The sequence below is a fragment of the Hyperoodon ampullatus genome, assembly GCF_949752795.1.
Source record: "Hyperoodon ampullatus genome assembly, chromosome: 3".
Taxonomy (NCBI): Eukaryota; Metazoa; Chordata; class Mammalia; order Artiodactyla; family Ziphiidae; genus Hyperoodon; species Hyperoodon ampullatus.
In genome coordinates, this window is record NC_136916.1 from 125,374,882 (window position 1) to 125,393,845 (window position 18,964).

The window sequence follows — 18,964 nt, forward strand, 5'->3', positions numbered from 1 at the left end:
TGGGGGAAGGTACACATGTGTTGGGGAAGGGTGTAAATGGGAAACCTGTGTACCTTCCTCTTAATTTTGCTGTGAACCTAAAACTGCTCTAAAAAAATAGTCTTTTAAAAAAGTAAATTAAAAAAAAAGGAGACCTAGCTACCTTATAAGTTCACATCTCTCCCAGACCAAACAATTATGTTCCAAGATATTTAAAAGAACCTGTGAATGAGATCCCTGAATCACTGCCAGTGCCACAAGACAGGAGACTATTTTCAAAAATAAGAGTGTAATTTCTACTAACATTCTGGTAAGGTTAATGTGAATTTCAGATAACACTTTAAAACAAACGATCAAAGGTTTGATATGTGAAACTTAGAAGAGGATGTAGTGACCTCTAAGACTAGGATGCATGAGTTAACAAGAAGACGTGTCACAGATTAACCTTTTTTTTTTCTGATGTATTTAGACTTGCAGATCAGAAAAATATACAATGTTTAACTAGATACTTGTAAAGAATTTTATAATGCTTTTATGGTTTTGAGAACAAAACCAAAAAATATTAAGCTAGTTCAGTTAACCAAATTAGCAAGTGGTTGGACAACCACACCGAAGTATATACTACTTAATGAACTGAGGTCCACCTGGAGGGAGGTTTCCGATGGTATACCATAAGGCCGAGATGCAGATACTGCAGGCGGGCTCTTCAGCTTTGCAGATGATATGAAGCTGCAGAGGACAGCAAATACATCAGCTAACAAAACATGGATCCAAAAAGACCTGACATCTAATAAGAAGAAATTTAAGAGGGATAAATGTTAAGATTCTATAGTGGATTTCAAAACAACTATACAGGTACAGAAAAAGAGAGGAAAGACTCATCTGTAGGATACGTTTAAAGGGTTCAGGGATTTTAATTTTAGCAATACTTTAGCACACTAATCTTATGGAGGTTTAAGGTGCATTAATAGAACGATAATATACAGAATTAGAGAGGAGACATTCCATTTGGCTCTGCAAATGTCAGACCACATCTGGAATACAGATTTGGAGTACCATCCTTTAAAAGGGATCTAAACAAAGTAAAAGACCTGATGAAGAGAAGAAATTCAAGACATCTTATGGGTGTTGAGTCCAAAGAAAAAAAAGGAAATCTGAGAGTTATGTGCAAAGCCAAAGGGTGAAAGTTACTCAGTAATAATACAATAAAATAGGATTGTTTTGAGGATTAAATGCATTTATGCATATAAAGTGCTTAGAATAGTGCCTATCACTTAGTAAGGTCATGATAAATATCTTATTTATTAATAAGTTATCTTATTACTAGTGATTTTTTTATGTTGTTTGCTTAAGAGGTATTCTGCTTTCTATGTTGTACCATCTCTTACTACTGGGTAAGAAACCTACTTTGTACCAAGTACCATCTTTGTACAAGATGTCAGTGGACATCTTGGACCACACAAAGTATTGAAGAATTGTTGATTCTCAAATCAGGTTAATGAGTTATTGGTTAGATTCATTTTTAGTATAAATAGAAATCGTACAGTAATAGGTCTTTATACTAATTTTTGTATATCCAATTCAAGACTGGTAAATTACCATCAACACGATATAAAAGCATACTACAATATCGATTTGTAAATATACATACACACACATATATATGTACACATGCAACACATAAAAGAACATATGTTTGTGTGTATATATGACACATATCCAGATATGCAGGATGGTATAATTTTAAGAGACTGGGCTCTGGAATCAGGTTCCTAGGGTTACAATATTGTTTGTACTATTTAATAGCTATGTGACCTTGGGAAAGTGATCTTAAAGGCTCAGTTTTCTCATCTGTAAAGTACAGACAAAATAGTACACATAGCACTCAATAATCATTAGGTGCTATTTATTATTATCATTATCTTCTTTAAGAAGACTCGGTTTTTGCCAGCTAAACCCATGTGACTCCCTTCCACACTCACCAAAAACGGAACAAAGCTTACTTACTGTCAAATGAATAAATACAAATAGGGCAAGGCCAAAACCTGACTAATTTGACCAAAAAAGATACAGTGAGCCACTTTTAAATTTAGACAGTTTATTACTTACAGACAGTGAAAGAAGACTAAACTCCCTGGATCCTTGTCCCACATTCTAAAAAGGACAACACAGAAACAAAAGGGGCTGGATGGCAGCAATACAAGTTGTAAAGAACCCAAACTACAGCAGCAGCAGTTTAATATTCTGGAGCTCTATTCTGCGGGCCAGCGGGACACGAAAGTCCCATACTTCATCACACCAGGGAGGTAAAGAGAAACTGTCTCACGGCAGACTCCCAGGGGTGACAGAGAGGTAGGTCAGAGATGGCCTTGCAGCAGCTCCTTAAAGACCATGCATCCTCTCACGTTCCAGGATAATCGCAAGGTGTTCCAAGACTCAGATAAGCTTCAGTCCCACAGTCCAAGCTTTTGCCTATGTGGACACATGCAAGGTCACCAGAATGCCAGGATGAAGCTATTCCCCTATACTTATACCCTCTGTAGTATTTTTCCTTTATCTCACTTTCCTATTACCCCCCAAAATAATAAAAATGATCAAAGGTTTAAAAACCACTCAAGAAGGATACTGGTAAAGATGACTTCATAAAAGAAAACCCATACATATTTCTATCATTGTACTGGATTCAAATGACATGACGTTTAATCCCTTTAAGAAGTCTTGAGAATAAAGTTTAAGAGATTATACTCTTAACACATAACCAAAACAATTTGAACTAAGAACTTTAAAAGGGTAAGGTAAATATAGGGAACTTAAAATGAATTACATTGGAGGTTTGCCATAACATCATTCTTAACATTTTAAATTTGACTCCTTTTCTCTCTCAAGAAATCTGACTTAAGAGAAATTAACAGAACTTTAAAAAGAGAGAGCTTTAAAACAATGGTTCTCCAAATATGATCCTTGCACCAACAGCATCAGCATCACCTAGGACCTGCTAGAAATGCAAATTCTTGAGCTCAACCACACATCTAAGGAATCAGAAACTAAGGAAGGGGCAGCAATCTGTGTTTTAAGAATGCATTAGTATTTTTATGCATGCTAATGTTTGAGAATCGGTTAGAATATTTCCAGCACAAGTGTAACTGCTTAAAAATTATAGCAAATTATAACTGTTACTCCTTCAAAATTATGAATTACAACTGTGACTACACTTGGTTCTTAGTTATTTACCCATAAATGGCTAAAAATAACTCACAGAAGCAATAATTCCTAATCTTCAAAACCTAACCTTTGTCAGTTTTACACTGGCAGTTTCATTTATCTCAATAACAACCTTGTGCAGAATGAAGAACAAGTACCATAGAAAACAGGAAAGAACAGTGAGGAAAAGTGTGAATTTCAGGGCCAGAGAGATTAGTGGGTTCAAGTCAACATTTGACTACTTAATAGCTGTAGACTTTGGGCAAATTACTTATTCTAAACTTGAACGTCATCTGTAAAATTTGTTGTGGATTAAATAGAATGTTTGGTTTGGAGAAACAAGTCAATGGTGAAAAATAGAAAATACAGAAATAGATAATTTAATATATGCAAATTTAGTTTATGATAAAGGCAGCATCTCAAAATCAGTGAGGAAAAGAGGGACTTTTAAATAAACATGTTGGGATAACTGAGCCTCAGGAAAATAGATAAAATCAGATCCCTTCCACATATCTATGCCAGGATAAATTCCTTATGGATCAAAAGTATAAATGTAAAAAATGGAATCATACAAGTATTAGAATAAAATGGAGTGAATTCCTCTATAACTTGAGATTAGAGAACAGTTTCCTAACTATGGTACAAAACCCAGGGGCAATAAGTGAAAAAGTAGATCAAATTAATTACATTAAAAAACTTTGAATAGCTAAAAAAATCATAAGCAAAGAACAAAATATAAATGAGATTGAGGAAAAATTTACAATATATATAAAAGATGTATCAGCAATAAATAAAACATTCCTAAAATACTCTAGCCCTATAGAAAAATTAGACTGAAGAAATGAACAGATGGTTAAAAAATACAAATGGTTCTTAAGTATATGAAAAATCACTCAACTTCAGTTATAATCAAATGAATTAAAACTATATGGAGTTAACAATTCCTGACAATATACTCTTGGTGAGGCTGTAAGAAAGAGGCACACTCATACATCCTTGTGGGAATGCTGAATGATACAGACCTCTGGAGATAAATTTGGTAAGTTTAGCAAAATTACATTTGCATTTACCCTTTGATCCAACAATCCTACTTCTAAGAATTTATCCAAAAAATACACTAGCAAAAAATATATAAAGGCAAATGCATAAGGTAATAATTGTAGGTCTATTTGTATAAGCAAAAGAATAATACCTTATGCTTTTGTACTTTCATATTTGAGAGACCAAGAGGCAACTGACCAAGGATTTTACAACAACTCTAATGCCCACCAACCAAAGAATGGCTGAAAAAAACCTATGGCACATCCACACAATGGAGTACTATGCAGCTGTGAATAGAAATGAGGAATCTCTGCATATACTACTCTGCAGGATCTCCCTGATCCAAGCAAGGAAGAGAAATGTGTGTATAGTATGTCACTATTTATCTAAGAAAGGGGAGGTTACAAATATACATACCCACTTATTTTTTTTTTAAAAGGAAATATTACATGGTATATTTTTTAAAACATTACCTAACAGAGAAGGGAGAGAAAAGAGTGGAGAGGATAGAGATAGAAGCTACACATCTTTTTTTTTTTTTTAATTCAACCTTGTTTGAAACTAGCCCACATGCTATATAAGCAGACACCATGAGCACAGCTTCAGTACTACTATTCCTCCTCTTACGACCACCAACCCAAGGTTCAGATCTGATGGGAAAGGGAACCGGAGGGTTACACATCTTTGAATATATCCCATTTACAGATTTGACTGTGGAATTAGGGAATTATTTTACACAATTATAAAGCAAAATTAAACCTTAAAAACACAATCCATAAGAAACTTGAAAATAAAAGGAAGCAAAGGAACCCTATGTTCATCTAGTTAGTAGCCTAACCATGCCATTCCAAATAACTTTAAAACAGTAATTTGATAGTCCATCCCTAGTGGGGTATGCCCTAAAAATTTTTACATCACTTTCAGTAATCACATTGTTGGTGAGAGTGCTATTTGTATTCTGAAACTGTTACTGTGCATTGCCACAATGCATAATTACATGACGTTTCTAATTCTATCGTCCCTAGAGTCATTTGTGATCTGGGATTCTCAATATGGGAGAAGAGAAAGATGCAAGACTGAGACATTAAATTTAAACCTTGTAGTCTGATTTTGAATTAAAAATATCAGTATATAGAAACAACTATATACACTAATACATATGTATTATACATATGAAATATATGAGATCTACAAATGTATAAAATGTACATTAAGAAAAAAATTGTATTTCCTAGATCTGGCTACTGAAAAGGGCTAGAAATTACGACCAACCCAGTAGCAAAGAGCACTCCTAGCACCAGATGTGGTCCCTAAATATTGTTTCCCTCCAAGGGAACAGAACTCCTTGGAAAAATGGCTGATTCCAGACCTTGGGCAGAAAATGTCACCATAAATTTGGAATCTTTACATACTAGGTAGCAATAAAGCTATCAATGATGACTAAGGTCATAAAAAACTTAGGAGCCAAACTGAATAGGCTCTCATTAGTCAAAGAGATGGGACAAACTGATCATCAATTATAGTAACTGCAATTGATTAAAACACAGCAGACATGCTTAAATCCATGAGTTCATAATGATAATAAAATTACGATAATTTTAAAAAAGTGATCACCACTGGAGGATACTAATGAATCAACTCATTATTTGAAACCTAGCAAATAAAGGGAAAGAATCAAGCATTTATCATGCCTTTCCTATAATAACTGTACCACTGGGTTACCAAATAGATAAGGGTAAGTTTTTCTTTATAAAAGTACTCCAGTTATTAAAGAAGGAATGATAGAGTATCACCATTTTACAATCTTAATGAATTAATAGAGGTAGGCATTGATTATCAAGGGCTGCTAACGTCACAAAAACAGAGACAACCAGACATCAGGGTCTTCTGATGGAAGATCATAATCCACCTACAAATATTTTTGCATACTCCCACTCACCACACACACACACACACACCCCAAAATCAAACATGTAGTCAACAGACTAGATCCAACTATTAATTTATAAGAAATAAAGAAAACAGAAAAAGCATGTTAAACTATAACAGAAGGATGCAATCAGCAAAAACATCCTGACCGTGAGAAATTTATGGAATAAATAACGTAGACGGCTTCAACAAATAAACGGAAAGAAATAGGATGAAAATGAACCTACAGATTACTATAAACTTAAAAGACATTATCAACGAAATACAACCTGTGATTCATACAGGTGCGTGCACACACATATCATATACATACACACACACCATTTAGGAGACAACTGGGAAATTTGTACCCTGACTGTATTATTGATTATATTAACTAATCACTGTTATTTTATTCTTTGTTGTTGAACAGTGATACCATAGTTTTGTTTTTAAGAGTTTTTATCTTTTACAAATACATACTGAAATATTGGTAGATAAAATGATGTCAGGGACTGGCTTCAAATTAATATAGGATGAGGGACTGGATAGAAATGGATATGATGCCATGAGTTGATACCTGCTGAAGCTGGGTGACAGGTACATAAGCGTTCATTACATTATTATACATTTGCATGTTTATGAGATTTTGTACAGGAAAAAAGAAATAAAGAAAAAAATATATGGCACTAAACCTCACATAAGACTTACAGATGAAGAACCTGAAGTTCAGAGAGTTTAGATTAATTAACAAGATCACACAATTAGTTAAGACGTTACTGGGGCTATAATGTTTTCTTAACCTTAGAACAATGTTCTTTACATATTACATTAAAAAAAATTACAATGCTGATCAGTGTTGACCTGCTTAAAATATTTACTGAACCAATTTATAATTGTTGCTATTCCTGATAAGACTAAATTATTCTATAAAGAGCATCTAGAATATCTCTGATTGCCATAATGTACCAGCTACTGTTCTAAGCTTTTTACTTGTATTAACTCCGTTCATCCTCAGAGTAACACCATGAGATAGGCACTGTTATTATTATTATTCCCATATAACAGATGAAGAAATCTGAGGCACAGAGAAATTAAGCCCAAGGCAAGATTTAAACCTTTGCACTCTGTCTCCAGAGTTCTTAAATACTATGTTATACTGCCTCACTTATAAACTCATAATTTCTTAATCTTATTCAAGTTTTAACTCAAACAAGAAACTAAAAAGGTACAGAACAGAAACCCAAAAAGGACAGATCATATACATATATATAAAATATACACACACACACACACTCTATGTAGATCAGATACAAGAATACATCAGAGCTTTAAAATGAAATAAAGAGAGGTCCATGGAACAATCATTCCCTTCTGTTATTTATATAATAGTAGGATTGATTCTTCTTCCCCCACATCCCTGCCATACTTTTTTGTTTTTAATTTTGGTACCATAAAACAAATACTTAGGAGTACTCTAAATCCAAGTAACTGGACTGATTAGTCAAAATTGAATAAATGGTATCCATTTGAAAAGTTTTAAAAAGGTAATAGCATTGTACTTCACTTCTAATCACATTCTTATTACATAAATATCCACAATATAAAGATAACATTAGATAAATTTAAAATAAAATCAAACATTCCATAGTCTACAGCAGCTTCACAATTTTAGATTCTGAAATCAAGCGATTAAAGGTCAAGTTGTGAGTTATTATACTTAATTGACACCTAAGCTACAAAACAGTGGTGCTGAAATCAGCTGGGAGGCAATTATCTGCTACAAAGAGAGCAAATAAATGGTCAAGAGAAATAAGAATTGTTTAAATTTCTTTCCCACAGTTCAATTTTCCTCACAGAAGAATTCAACTAATGATGGCATAATAATTTTGACAGTGAGCCTATGGAACAAGTTGGCATATTTTCCTTTTCTCTGAGATTGACTTTCATTATATCTAGAGAAACAAAAGAAAAATTAGAAGCCTGTTATAATACGAGTCATTATATCATAGATTCCAAAATAACACAGAAGAAAGAAAGTCCCCGAAGCCATTACTACATCCAGTAAAAGCTCTAAGTTACATAATTAAACCATCTACTGAAAAACTGGTTACAAAAAATGTGAAATCCTGTTAACAAACAGATTAGTGCTTAAAATGCAACAAAATTTTTTTTTTGTTTAAAAGTAGCGTTTTGACTCAGAAATGCACAATGGATTTGGAGCATAAACCTAAGTAAATGAAATATAACACTGATACACATCAAGAAAAACTGTTTAATCCTACATGTATAAAAATAAGCTCATAATTTCTTAACCTTATTAAAGTTGTGACTCAAACAAGAAACCAAAAGCGTTCAGAACATAAACCCGAAGAGGAAGATTAAAATACATATAATCAAATAATACATAATAATAGATACGAGTGATTAATGATGGAAAAATCTAATTTTATCCTATAGTTTCAACACTCTCCCCCACCAAAAGTTTTCCAAAGCTCTAAGCAAATAGCTAAATTGACTCATTTGAGTAATTACTTTCTGATGCAAACACCCACAAAATGTGCCACAGTACAAATGTAGATGATGTAACCTCAAAAAATTGTTGCGAGGATTCAATGAGTTAATATTCATTAAGTACCCAGCAAAGTGTATGGCACACAGCAAACACTCAAATAATAGTGTAATTATAATTACTTGTTAATGTTAATAGCACCTTTCATTTCCATAGCAATTCTTCACAATAACTTCTTAAACTATACAAAATTCTTAACAGTTTACAGAATTCAAACTGTAACTGTCTGTAAAATCTGAGTAAGAACAAGGAAAAAACTATAGTGATTCATCCAACCAATTAATATTTTATTCTGACTGTGGAAATAAAGGATGCTTTTAGGGCAACTGTGTTTACCTTAACTTCAGCTCAAAAAATTAAGGTATGTATCAGAAACATTCCTTAATTTAACTAACTAATCCATTAATTTAAGTAAACTTTCTTGAACTTACTGAAATTATCTTGAAATTATTATTTTAACTTCTTTTATCTGAATTTGCTGTTTTCAATGTATTCTTAATTACTCCCTTTCAACTTTCAGAGGTGTACTATTAATACACCTAATAGTGTATTCCATTGTTCTGGAATTTGATTTAAAAATTTTTATCCTACCTCTCTATATGGTTAAATATAAAAGACTTTTCTAGTCAGTACACAATTCCTAGAATTCAAGAATAAGATTTTTTGAAAATCTGCTTCATGATAGAAATAAACAGAATATACATTAATTGGATGAGATTTATTTTCCACAAAATAACTCTAAAAGATAGTAAGATATGGGATGCTGATAAGGTCCCATTTCCTGGTTCCATCCACCATGAAGACTAATGCATCTACCAAGTCTTCATCAAGGAAATTAAAGGTAACAGATAGATATAAAATAGACTGCAATCTATAACACAGTGATCTACAGGGCCCTGAGAAAAGGGGTCAAAATGAAAACTCATCGTGCTTTGTTCCAAGGAAAAGGATATAACTAGTTGATTTAAGTATCCAAGCCCCTTGAAAATGTATTCTTTATAGAGAGAAGGGGTAATTCTTAAGCTTCTACCATAATTTTGATGATGATATATAATTCAGGACTTTCCAAGTTCACTTTCTTTGTTCCACGATTACCACACAACCTCCCAAGTTCTTGCATACAGGAAAGAGTGCACTGGATTTTCAACCTGAAAATTCTGATTACTGGAAAGGGTTATCTTCTATTACAACATAAACTGGCATTCTAATGTGTACATTCTGATGTGTACATCATTCTTTTAGTTAAGTCTGAATTGAGTTCCTGAAGTCTGAGCATACATGAGTAAAAGTATAAATCTGAACTTCTTACGTTGGAAATATGAGAACCAGACATTCCTTCTCACTGACAACTTCTAAAATCATCTCTTGGTTTTCACTCCCCTGCCCTTACCCTGCCCCTAAAATTTAAAAAAAATTTTTTTTAGTTAAACCAAATTTAGGCAGATTCATTTAAACACCAAAATGACTAATTAAAATCAAAGTAACAACCTAGAACTTAAAGCAAAACAGAAGGATGCATGTTTACACAAGCCCCATTTACATTTACTCTACTCCCAAAAGAAAGGGGAAAAAGAAAAAAGAAAAGAAACCTATAATAATCAAATTGTGCTTTAAGACAACACCCAGAAGTTATTTTTGAACTTCCATTATCCAGCAAAAATTATTTATAAAGTGGTTTGGTATGCTAAGACTTAAAAAAGTACTTAAGAGACATCTCGTGTGGTACAGAACAGGGTAGGAACACTTGCATTTTAAGTGCATAAATTGTGGACTTCAAATGATAACAGACTTTTCGCACTGGGTCATTCAAAAGCAACTGTATTATTCCTTCCCAAAAATATTTTCTTCCACACTCCAAAGAACTCAGCCTCACACCAGGCACTCCAGGTCTTCAATTGTTTCCGCTTAAGTTTAATTACAAGAAGGAAAAAATGCTCACCAAATTCACAGTTCGCCTAAAACAAAAAAACGTCTATTATCAACTCTAAGTCTACAGGGCAGAATTCTCTTAGGACAGTGATGCCAAGAACTTCAACAGCAACTGAAATTCTTTGCAATCTCGGTTTCCAGGATACTGAAAGGCTGCAGAGACGCGGGAGGATCCTGCAGGGAGGCTGGGGCTGCGGAGGGAGCGGGAGAGGTGAAGGGGTGAGTCCCACAGAGGAACTGCATTAGACTTTGAGAACCTATGAGGGAAAGAAGGTTAGCTACAAGGAAAAACAGATTTATCTCCAGATCAAGTACGTTTTCAAAGAGAACTTAAAGTGATGAGGATAAGGAAAAATGACAGAAAACCACTGACAGAAAACCATTAACCCTCCAAAACCGGAGGGTAAGCGAAGTAGGAAAAGGGGGTTGTGGGGGAGGGCGAGGAGAGTAAAGGCCTAAAACACCAGGATTTGAAAAAAGTACGCGAGCTCTGAGCTTGGCCTTGGGCCGTATTTCCCGTCCCGGTAAGCGGACGGCAGGCGGAAAGGATCGCACTAAGGGCTGTAGATAGCAACGCGTTTACAACGATTGAGCCCTGCACAAGAAGGTGTCGCCTCTCTCCCTGCTTGCTCCCGTTCATTTCTTTACATCTTACTCCAGCACCAGCGGCACTCCAGCAGAACTCTGCCAAAGCCTGTGCCGCAGAAGGACAGCAAAAGGAAAATACCTGAGTCCCAGGAATCACGCCCGCAGCAACAGGAGGAGGAGCCGTGGACAAGGGGAACCCGGGCAAGATCCTCTTTTGCCTTTAGTCAAATCCCAGTTCTTACGGGTGGGGCGGGGAACTTCCGCCCTGAGCGAGGAGAGCGTCACTTCCCCTTATGCCTTCTCTCTTCCTCGCCTTCTCCGCTCCAGATTCGTTTATTACGTTCGCAATGTTTTCACTTCCGTTTCCAGGGGCCTTCTGCCTAGTCCGATCTTCCGATGTGGACTACATGACCCAGCATTCATCACGGCAGATTAATTCCCGGGTCAAGAGGTCCGCGCTGGGTACATCACCATGGAAGCGATCGGTTTGGTCACGTGGTGCCCCTGGTTACGCCCGGGGGCAGCTGTGGGGTCTGGGGCTCAGACGGGGGCCATTTTGCCGAAGGCAGTCTCCGGGAGTTGGGGGCTTAAGCTGTTCTTTTTCCTCCTCTGCAGCTTGAGGCTTGGAGAAGAACAGGAAGGCTGGGCTCCATCGAGCCCTTCGGAGAAGATGGTTTCCTACAGGCTCCGCCACTTGACGACCCTTCATGGCGGCTGCGCCCTTCGCGCTGCTCCCGCTGCCGCCCCTTCCAGCCCTCTGTGCCTATCGCCTCCGGAGCCGCAGTCGTCCTCCCGCCCCAGAGACTGATGATAGACGAGGTGGGGGCGCCATGAGAGGTGAGAAAAACTACTGCTGCCGTGGAGCTGCCGGAGACCACGGTTCCTGCCCCCCGACACCTTCGCCTCTGGCCTCTACCCTCTTGATGCCCGCGGAGGCAATCTCAAGTAGTTGGTCTGGGTCTGGAGGTGGTTTGTCAGGGGGAGATGAAGAGGAGACTCGGCTCCTTCAACAACTCCGGACCGCGCCGGATCCTTCCGAGGCCTTCCAGGCTTTACAGGCTGCTTTGCCGCGCCGGGGCGGTAGACTTGGCTTCCCCCGACGAAAGCAAGCATTGTATCGGGCCGTGGGTCGAGTGCTTGTGGAAGGAGGTAGTGATGAGAAGCGACTCTGCTTGCAACTCCTCTCGGACGTTCTCCGGGGTCAGGGGGAGGCAGGCCAGTTGGAAGAGGCCTTTAGCCTAGCACTTCTGCCTCAACTAGTTGTCTCCTTACGAGAAGAGAATCCAGCCCTGCGGAAAGATGCGCTGCAGATCCTACACGTGTGTCTGAAACGTAGTTCTGGAGAGGTGCTGAGAATGCTTATACAACAAGGACTGGAAAGTACCGATGCCCGGCTTAGAGCTTCCACGGCACTACTGTTCCCTATCTTGCTTACTCCTGAGGATTTGTTGCTCGGCCTAGATCTTACCGAGGTGATAATATCCTTAGCCCGAAAGCTTGGCGGTCAGGAGATAGAAGAAGAATCTGAGACAGCCTTCTCTGCACTTCAACAAATTGGGGAGCGTCTTGGCCAAGAGAGGTTTCAGTCATATATCTCTCGCCTGCCTTCTGCCCTGAGGAGACACTACAATCGCCGCCTGGAGTCCCAGTTTGGAAGTCAGGTTCCTTATTATTTGGAACTTGAAGCCTCTGGATTTCCTGAAGATCCCCTTCCCAGTGCAGTGCCTCTTTCCAACAGCAATCTTAAATTTGGGATTATTCCTCAGGAGCTGCATTCAAGGTTGTTAGATCAGGAAGACTATAAGAACCGGACTCAGGCTATTGAGGAGCTAAAACAGGTGATGGGACGCTTTAACCCTAGTTCCACCTCTCATTCTAGCCTCGTCAGTTTCATTAGTTTGATGTATAATTTGTTAGACGATTCTAACTTCAAAGTGGTCCATGGCACACTTCAAGTTCTTCATTTACTGGTTGTTCGTCTTGGAGAGCAGGTACAACAGTTCTTGGGACCAGTTATAGCAGCTTCTGTCAAAGTGCTGGCAGACAACAAGTTGGTGATCAAACAAGAATACATGAAAATCTTCCTCAAGCTAATGAAGGAAGTAGGTCCTCAACAGGTGCTTTGCTTACTCCTGGAACATCTCAAACATAAGCATTCCAGAGTGAGAGAGGAAGTGGTGAACATTTGCATCTGCTCCCTCCTGACCTATCCCAGTGAGGATTTTGACTTATCCAAACTGTCTTTTGATCTTGCCCCAGCTCTTGTAGATAGCAAACGCAGGGTACGCCAAGCAGCTCTTGAAGCCTTTGCTGTGTTGGCATCATCAATGGGCTCAGGTAAAACCAGCATCCTTTTCAAAGCTGTGGATACTGTTGAGCTGCAAGATAACGGAGATGGAGTGATGAATGCTGTGCAGGCCAGATTGTCTAGGAAAACCCTCCCAAAGTTAACAGAAGAGGGATTTGTGGAGTATGCAGTACTCATGCCATCATCTGCCCAGGGTAGATCAGGCCATTTGGCACATGGAGCAGATACAGACTGGCTTTTGGCGGGTAACAGAACTCAGAGTGCGCACTGTCACTGTGGTGACCACACAAGGGATAGCATGCAAATTTATGGATCTTATAGTCCAACTATCTGTACTCGAAGGGTACTAAGTGCAGGAAAAGGAAAAAATAAATTACCATGGGAAAATGAGCAGCCTGGAGTCACGGGAGAAAACCAGACCTCCAATTCAAAGGATATAGAACAGGTATGCATCTTCCCTAATTTCCTTGAGTTGAAGCAATGAAAGAATTTAAAATGAAAGTATGCTTGTAATGACTTAAAGGTGAGGCTCCTTGAGGACTGTATGCTTCGTTTTTAAGTCAATTCGCTGATGTATCTATTATAATGAGACAGGTTTGGTAGGTTAGGTAGGTTTCCTGCTTGATTGATTGGATTAAATTTGAGGCACAATTTGATATAGACAATGCTTGGATTTCAGTTTTGGCCTGTCACTTTGGCATATCAGTTATCTCATTCATACAACAAACACTGAATACCTGGTAGGTACCAGATAAAGAGCCAAGTTCTGGGAAGGAAGATGAGACCAGTTCTGCAGAGTTTGGGGAAAAGGTCAGACCTATAAACAGGCAGTTACAAATTTGTTAAGTGCTGAAATAGAAATATAAAGGGTCCTGTGGGAATACTGAAAATAGAAAAAATAATTCCACTGGAAAAGTAAAAAAAAAAAAGCTTTCCAATAAGATATGACATCTGAACTGAGATTTTTTTCCTCAAGTTTTTATTTTGAAAATTCCAAATCTGTAGGTTACTTAAAAGAATAGTACAGCGAATATTCATGTGCTTCATCTGTATTTACCACATTACCATCTATAATGAGATGAACTTTACATGACATCACCTCATGAGGCATGTAATATCAGGTGTCCCACTATTGGTGCTAAGTTTTATCATTTGGTTAAGGTGGTGATAGCCATATCACTCCATTGCAAAGGTTTACTTTCCTCTTTATAATTAGCACATGATCTGCAGGATGATATTTTGAGACCTTATGGATATGTCAACGACCTTCCACCCCTGTTGTTAGCATCCACTAACGATCCTTACCTGTATATTTATTACATTGGGAACTACAAAAAAGAGTGACACTTCTGAAAATTCTAATGGTCCTTCTGTATTTGTTACCTGGCATTCTTTTTTATTTTATGTGTAATAATTAAATACATTAGTATTCCTTTTGATGCTAAAATTGATTTGACCAGTGGCTGGCTCCTGTGTCCTTTCTCATGACTCTTTAGTCTTTGAACAGTATGATGCCCAGCCTTACCTTGTATTTTTCTTGCTCCAGACCTGGAATCAACCTTTTTTCCAAGAGCCCAAGAACTGCTTTTTTTCGTGGAGAGTGGAATTTTAAAACCAAAGTCTGGGTATAGATGTGCTCACTGCTATTGCTTATCATTATGCATTGGTCCTTTCAGTGGATAGGACCAGGGAATACCTTTCTTCCTTCCTTTTTTTCTTTCTTTCTTTTCTTTTCTTTTCTTTCTTTTTTTAAATTTATTTTTTGGCTGCGTTGGGTCTTCGTTGCTGCGCGTGGGCTTTCTCTAGTTGCAACGAGGGGGCTACTCTTCGTTGCGGTGCACAGGCTTCTCATTGTGGTGGCTTCTCTTGTTGTGGAGCACGGGCTCTAGGGCGTGCGGGCTTCAGTAGTTGTGGTGCATGGGCTCAGTAGTTGTGGCTCGTGGGATCTAGAGCACAGGCCCAGTATTTGTGGCGCACGGGCTTAGTTGTTCCAAGGCATGTGGGGTCTCTCTGGACCAGGGATCGAACCTGTCTGACCTGCATTGGCAGGCGGATTCTTAACCACTGTGCCACCAGGGAAGTCCCAATACCTTTTTTATTTTTTTAAAACAAATTCATACTGATACCTCCAGTTCAAATCCAGCACTACAGGGTTCTTACTCATCTTCCTTTAGTCCATATTTGTATCTCCCTTCTCCCACAGTATAACCCTGGTCCCCAATATCAGTTATATTTATTCATATGCTGTATCCTACAATACACAAAATATAATTACTACACCAGTAATACAACAACTACCTACCTACTAAATAAAGTTCAAGATTTCTTTGCAGTTGTTTTTATGCTTAGAATTATCCAACAGTCATATGGTCAAACTTCTCTTAAATTAACTTGTTTATAGGTGATTATAATCGAAATGGCATGATAAAAGATGAATAGGAATTTGCTAAGTGTGGATGCATCCTGGTGAATTTCAGACTGAAGATATGTATGTTCAGAGACACTGAGTTACAAAAGGACTTAGCGAGTTAATAAAAAATGGTGAATTTCTAAACAGCTGAAACAAGGAGTTTGGTGGGAAGCAACAGAAGATGAAACTAGAAATGTAGGCAAGGACCAAGTATGGAGATCATTTTTGTAAATAAGTAGTTCATGGCTTTCTCAGAATGTATGGAGGAGAACTGTGTTCTCTCTTGTTCCTTTTAATTCTAAAATTTTTCATTTTTAAAAAAAAATTTTTCTGGGGCTTCCCTGGTGGCGCAGTGGTTGAGAATCTGCCTGCCAATCCAGGGGACGCGGGTTCGAGCCCTGGTCTGGGAGGATCCCGCATGCCACGGAGCGGCTGGGCCCGTGAGCCACAACTACTGAGCCTGTGCGTCTGGAGCCTGTGCTCCGCAAGGAGAGAGGCCGCGACAGTGGGGGGCCCGCGCGCCGCGATGAAGGGTGGCCCCCGCTTGCCACAACTAGAAAAAGCCCTCGCACAGAAACGAAGACCCAACACAGTCATAAATAAATAAATAAATAAATAAATAAATTTATAAGAAACCAAGGCCATTTGTTAGAGTAAAGATACATAGATTATATGTAGCTTGATTCAATTAAAATATATAGGGAAAAAAAAAATTTTTCTGTATTTACATAATTTAGTCATATGGTTTTTCTCATGTATTTCTCATATAACTACCGGGAAATGAATGATTTTCTGTAAGCATTTATTTTAACACTGCTTATTATGTGTCAAATCTAAAATGTTAGTGTAGGGAGTTCTCTGGCAGTCCAGTAGTTAGGACTTGGTGCTTTCACTGTCGTGGCCCGGGTTCAATCCCTGGTTGGGGAACTAAGATCCCACAAGCTGGGACTTCCCTGGTGGCGCAGTGGTTGAGAGTCCATCTGCCAATGCAGGGGACGCGGGTTCAAGCCCTGGTCGAGGAAGATCCCACATGCCGCGGAGCAGCTAAGCCTGTGCGCCACAACTACTGAGCCTGCACCCTAGAGCCCACAAGCCACAACTACTGAGCCTGCGTGCCACAACTACTGAAGCCCACATGCGTAGAGCCCGCGGTCCGCAAAAAGAGAAGCCACCACAGTGAGAAGCCTGCACACCGCAACAAAGAGTAGCCCCTGCTCGCCGCAACTAGAGAAAGCCCATTCACAGCAACGAAGACCCAACACAGCCAAAAATAAATTAAAAAAAAAAAAGATCCCACAAGCTGTGTGGTGTGGCCTAAAAAAAAAAAAAATAAGTTAATGTACTAAGATTCTGATGCTGGCTAAAGCACCAAGAATCTGAAAATTAACACATTTCTGAAATTCTAGTGTAGATATATACTGCTTTTGAAAGAAGTTATGGTGAAATTAAAAATTATCCCAGAAATTAAGTTATACAGTCCTTCAGTATCTGAGGGAGATTGGTGTCAGGACACAGAAGCATACCAAAATCCGCAGATGCTCAAGTCCCTTATATAAAATGTCTTATTTTAGTTGCATATAACCTCCTCCTGTATGCTTTAAATCATTTCAAGATTACTTACAGTATCTAATACAATGCAAATGCTATATAAATAGTTGTAAATGCTATGTATTGCCAGGGAATGGAAAATTCAAATTTTGCTTTTTGGAACTTTCTGGAAATTTTTTTTTTTAAACATTTCCCATCCACTGTTGGTTGAATCTGTGGTTGTAGAACCCACCGATTTGGAGGGCTGACTGTACTTTCTTGCTCAGAAGTGGTCTGTAGAATAACTACATTGGAAATTATCTTAATGGAGGACATGGATTAAATATTTAAATATTTTTATGTGTGCAGTTTTTTAAAGTACATATATTTTTAAAAAATTAATAAATACTATATTTTCAAGCAGATGAATAGAGCACAGAGAATTTTTAGGACAGTGAAATTATTTTGTATGATACTACAGTGATGGATACTGGTCATGGATATATTTCTCCAAACCCATAGAATGTACAACACCAAAAGTAAACCCTAATATAAATCTATGGGTTTTTGATGATACTGATGTGTCAGTGTAGGTTCATCAGTTGTAACAAATGTACCACTCTGGTAGGGATGGTGTTAGTGGAGGGTGGGTATCTGCTATATGTGTGGGTGTGAGTAGGGTATATATGGGAACTCTCTGTACTTTCAATTTTGCTGTGAACCTAAAACTGCTCTAAAATATAGAGGAGGAGAGGGAGGTAAAGAGAGATAACTCAAATTTGAATGAGGTAACAAAATGCATAATAAATCCATGAATAGGAAGACCCAAAAAAATGGAAGTTAATTTGGGGAAAAATGAGCTTTAGGTAGAGGAAGATAGAACACTCAGCTCAGTTTGTTGAAGACCACTATTCAAGAGACAAGGAAAGAACTAGAGATGTAGAACTTGGAAGTCCCATATTGAGAAGTAATTGTTGAAACTGTGAGATTGGAGGGGCTCTCCAGTGAAGGGCATTTAGAGTAAGAGCAGAGTGCTTAAGACTTAATTTTAGCCTACAGGTCCATTTCAGGAATAGCACAGTAGGAGACAGAACCATACAAGGCAAAGAGAAAGAGTGCCTAAGAGTTGGAAGAGAACCAAGAAAGAACAAAGGTTTTAGAAGTGAAGTAAAGAAAGTGTTTCAGGAAGTACATCAGTACTGTTAAATGCAGGGGAGATTGAAAAAGCATGATTTGTTCTTATATATTCAGCCTGCTACTTGTAAAATAATTTTGAAGGTACCTTTCTCATAATTTTATCTTTCTTAATTTCCTCTTAATAATTCTTCTGATTGTAAAAAATTATAGTGCTTATTATAGAAAATTTGGAAAATATAAAAAGGCACAAAGAAGAAATTTAAAGTTTTCAGCAATCTCACTACTGAGGCCTCCTGTGAATATTTTATTGCCTGTTCTTCAAGTATCATTTCAATTTATACAAATGTAGATTATTTTTTCCATA

The 18,964-nt window shown here is 37.8% G+C and overlaps 1 protein-coding gene across 1 annotated transcript in view; it reads left to right on the plus strand.

The window, feature by feature from the left end:
* Positions 1-11,925: 11,925 nt before the first annotated feature.
* TOGARAM1 (TOG array regulator of axonemal microtubules 1) overlaps positions 11,926-18,964 on the plus strand; it is a gene marked incomplete at both ends in the record, with an annotated part of 77,404 nt that continues 70,365 nt past the window's right edge. The window contains one exon of the mRNA XM_079700438.1: positions 11,926-13,971. Within this exon, the coding sequence (XP_079556564.1) occupies positions 11,926-13,971 (2,046 nt within the window). The remainder of the gene's footprint in view (positions 13,972-18,964) is intronic.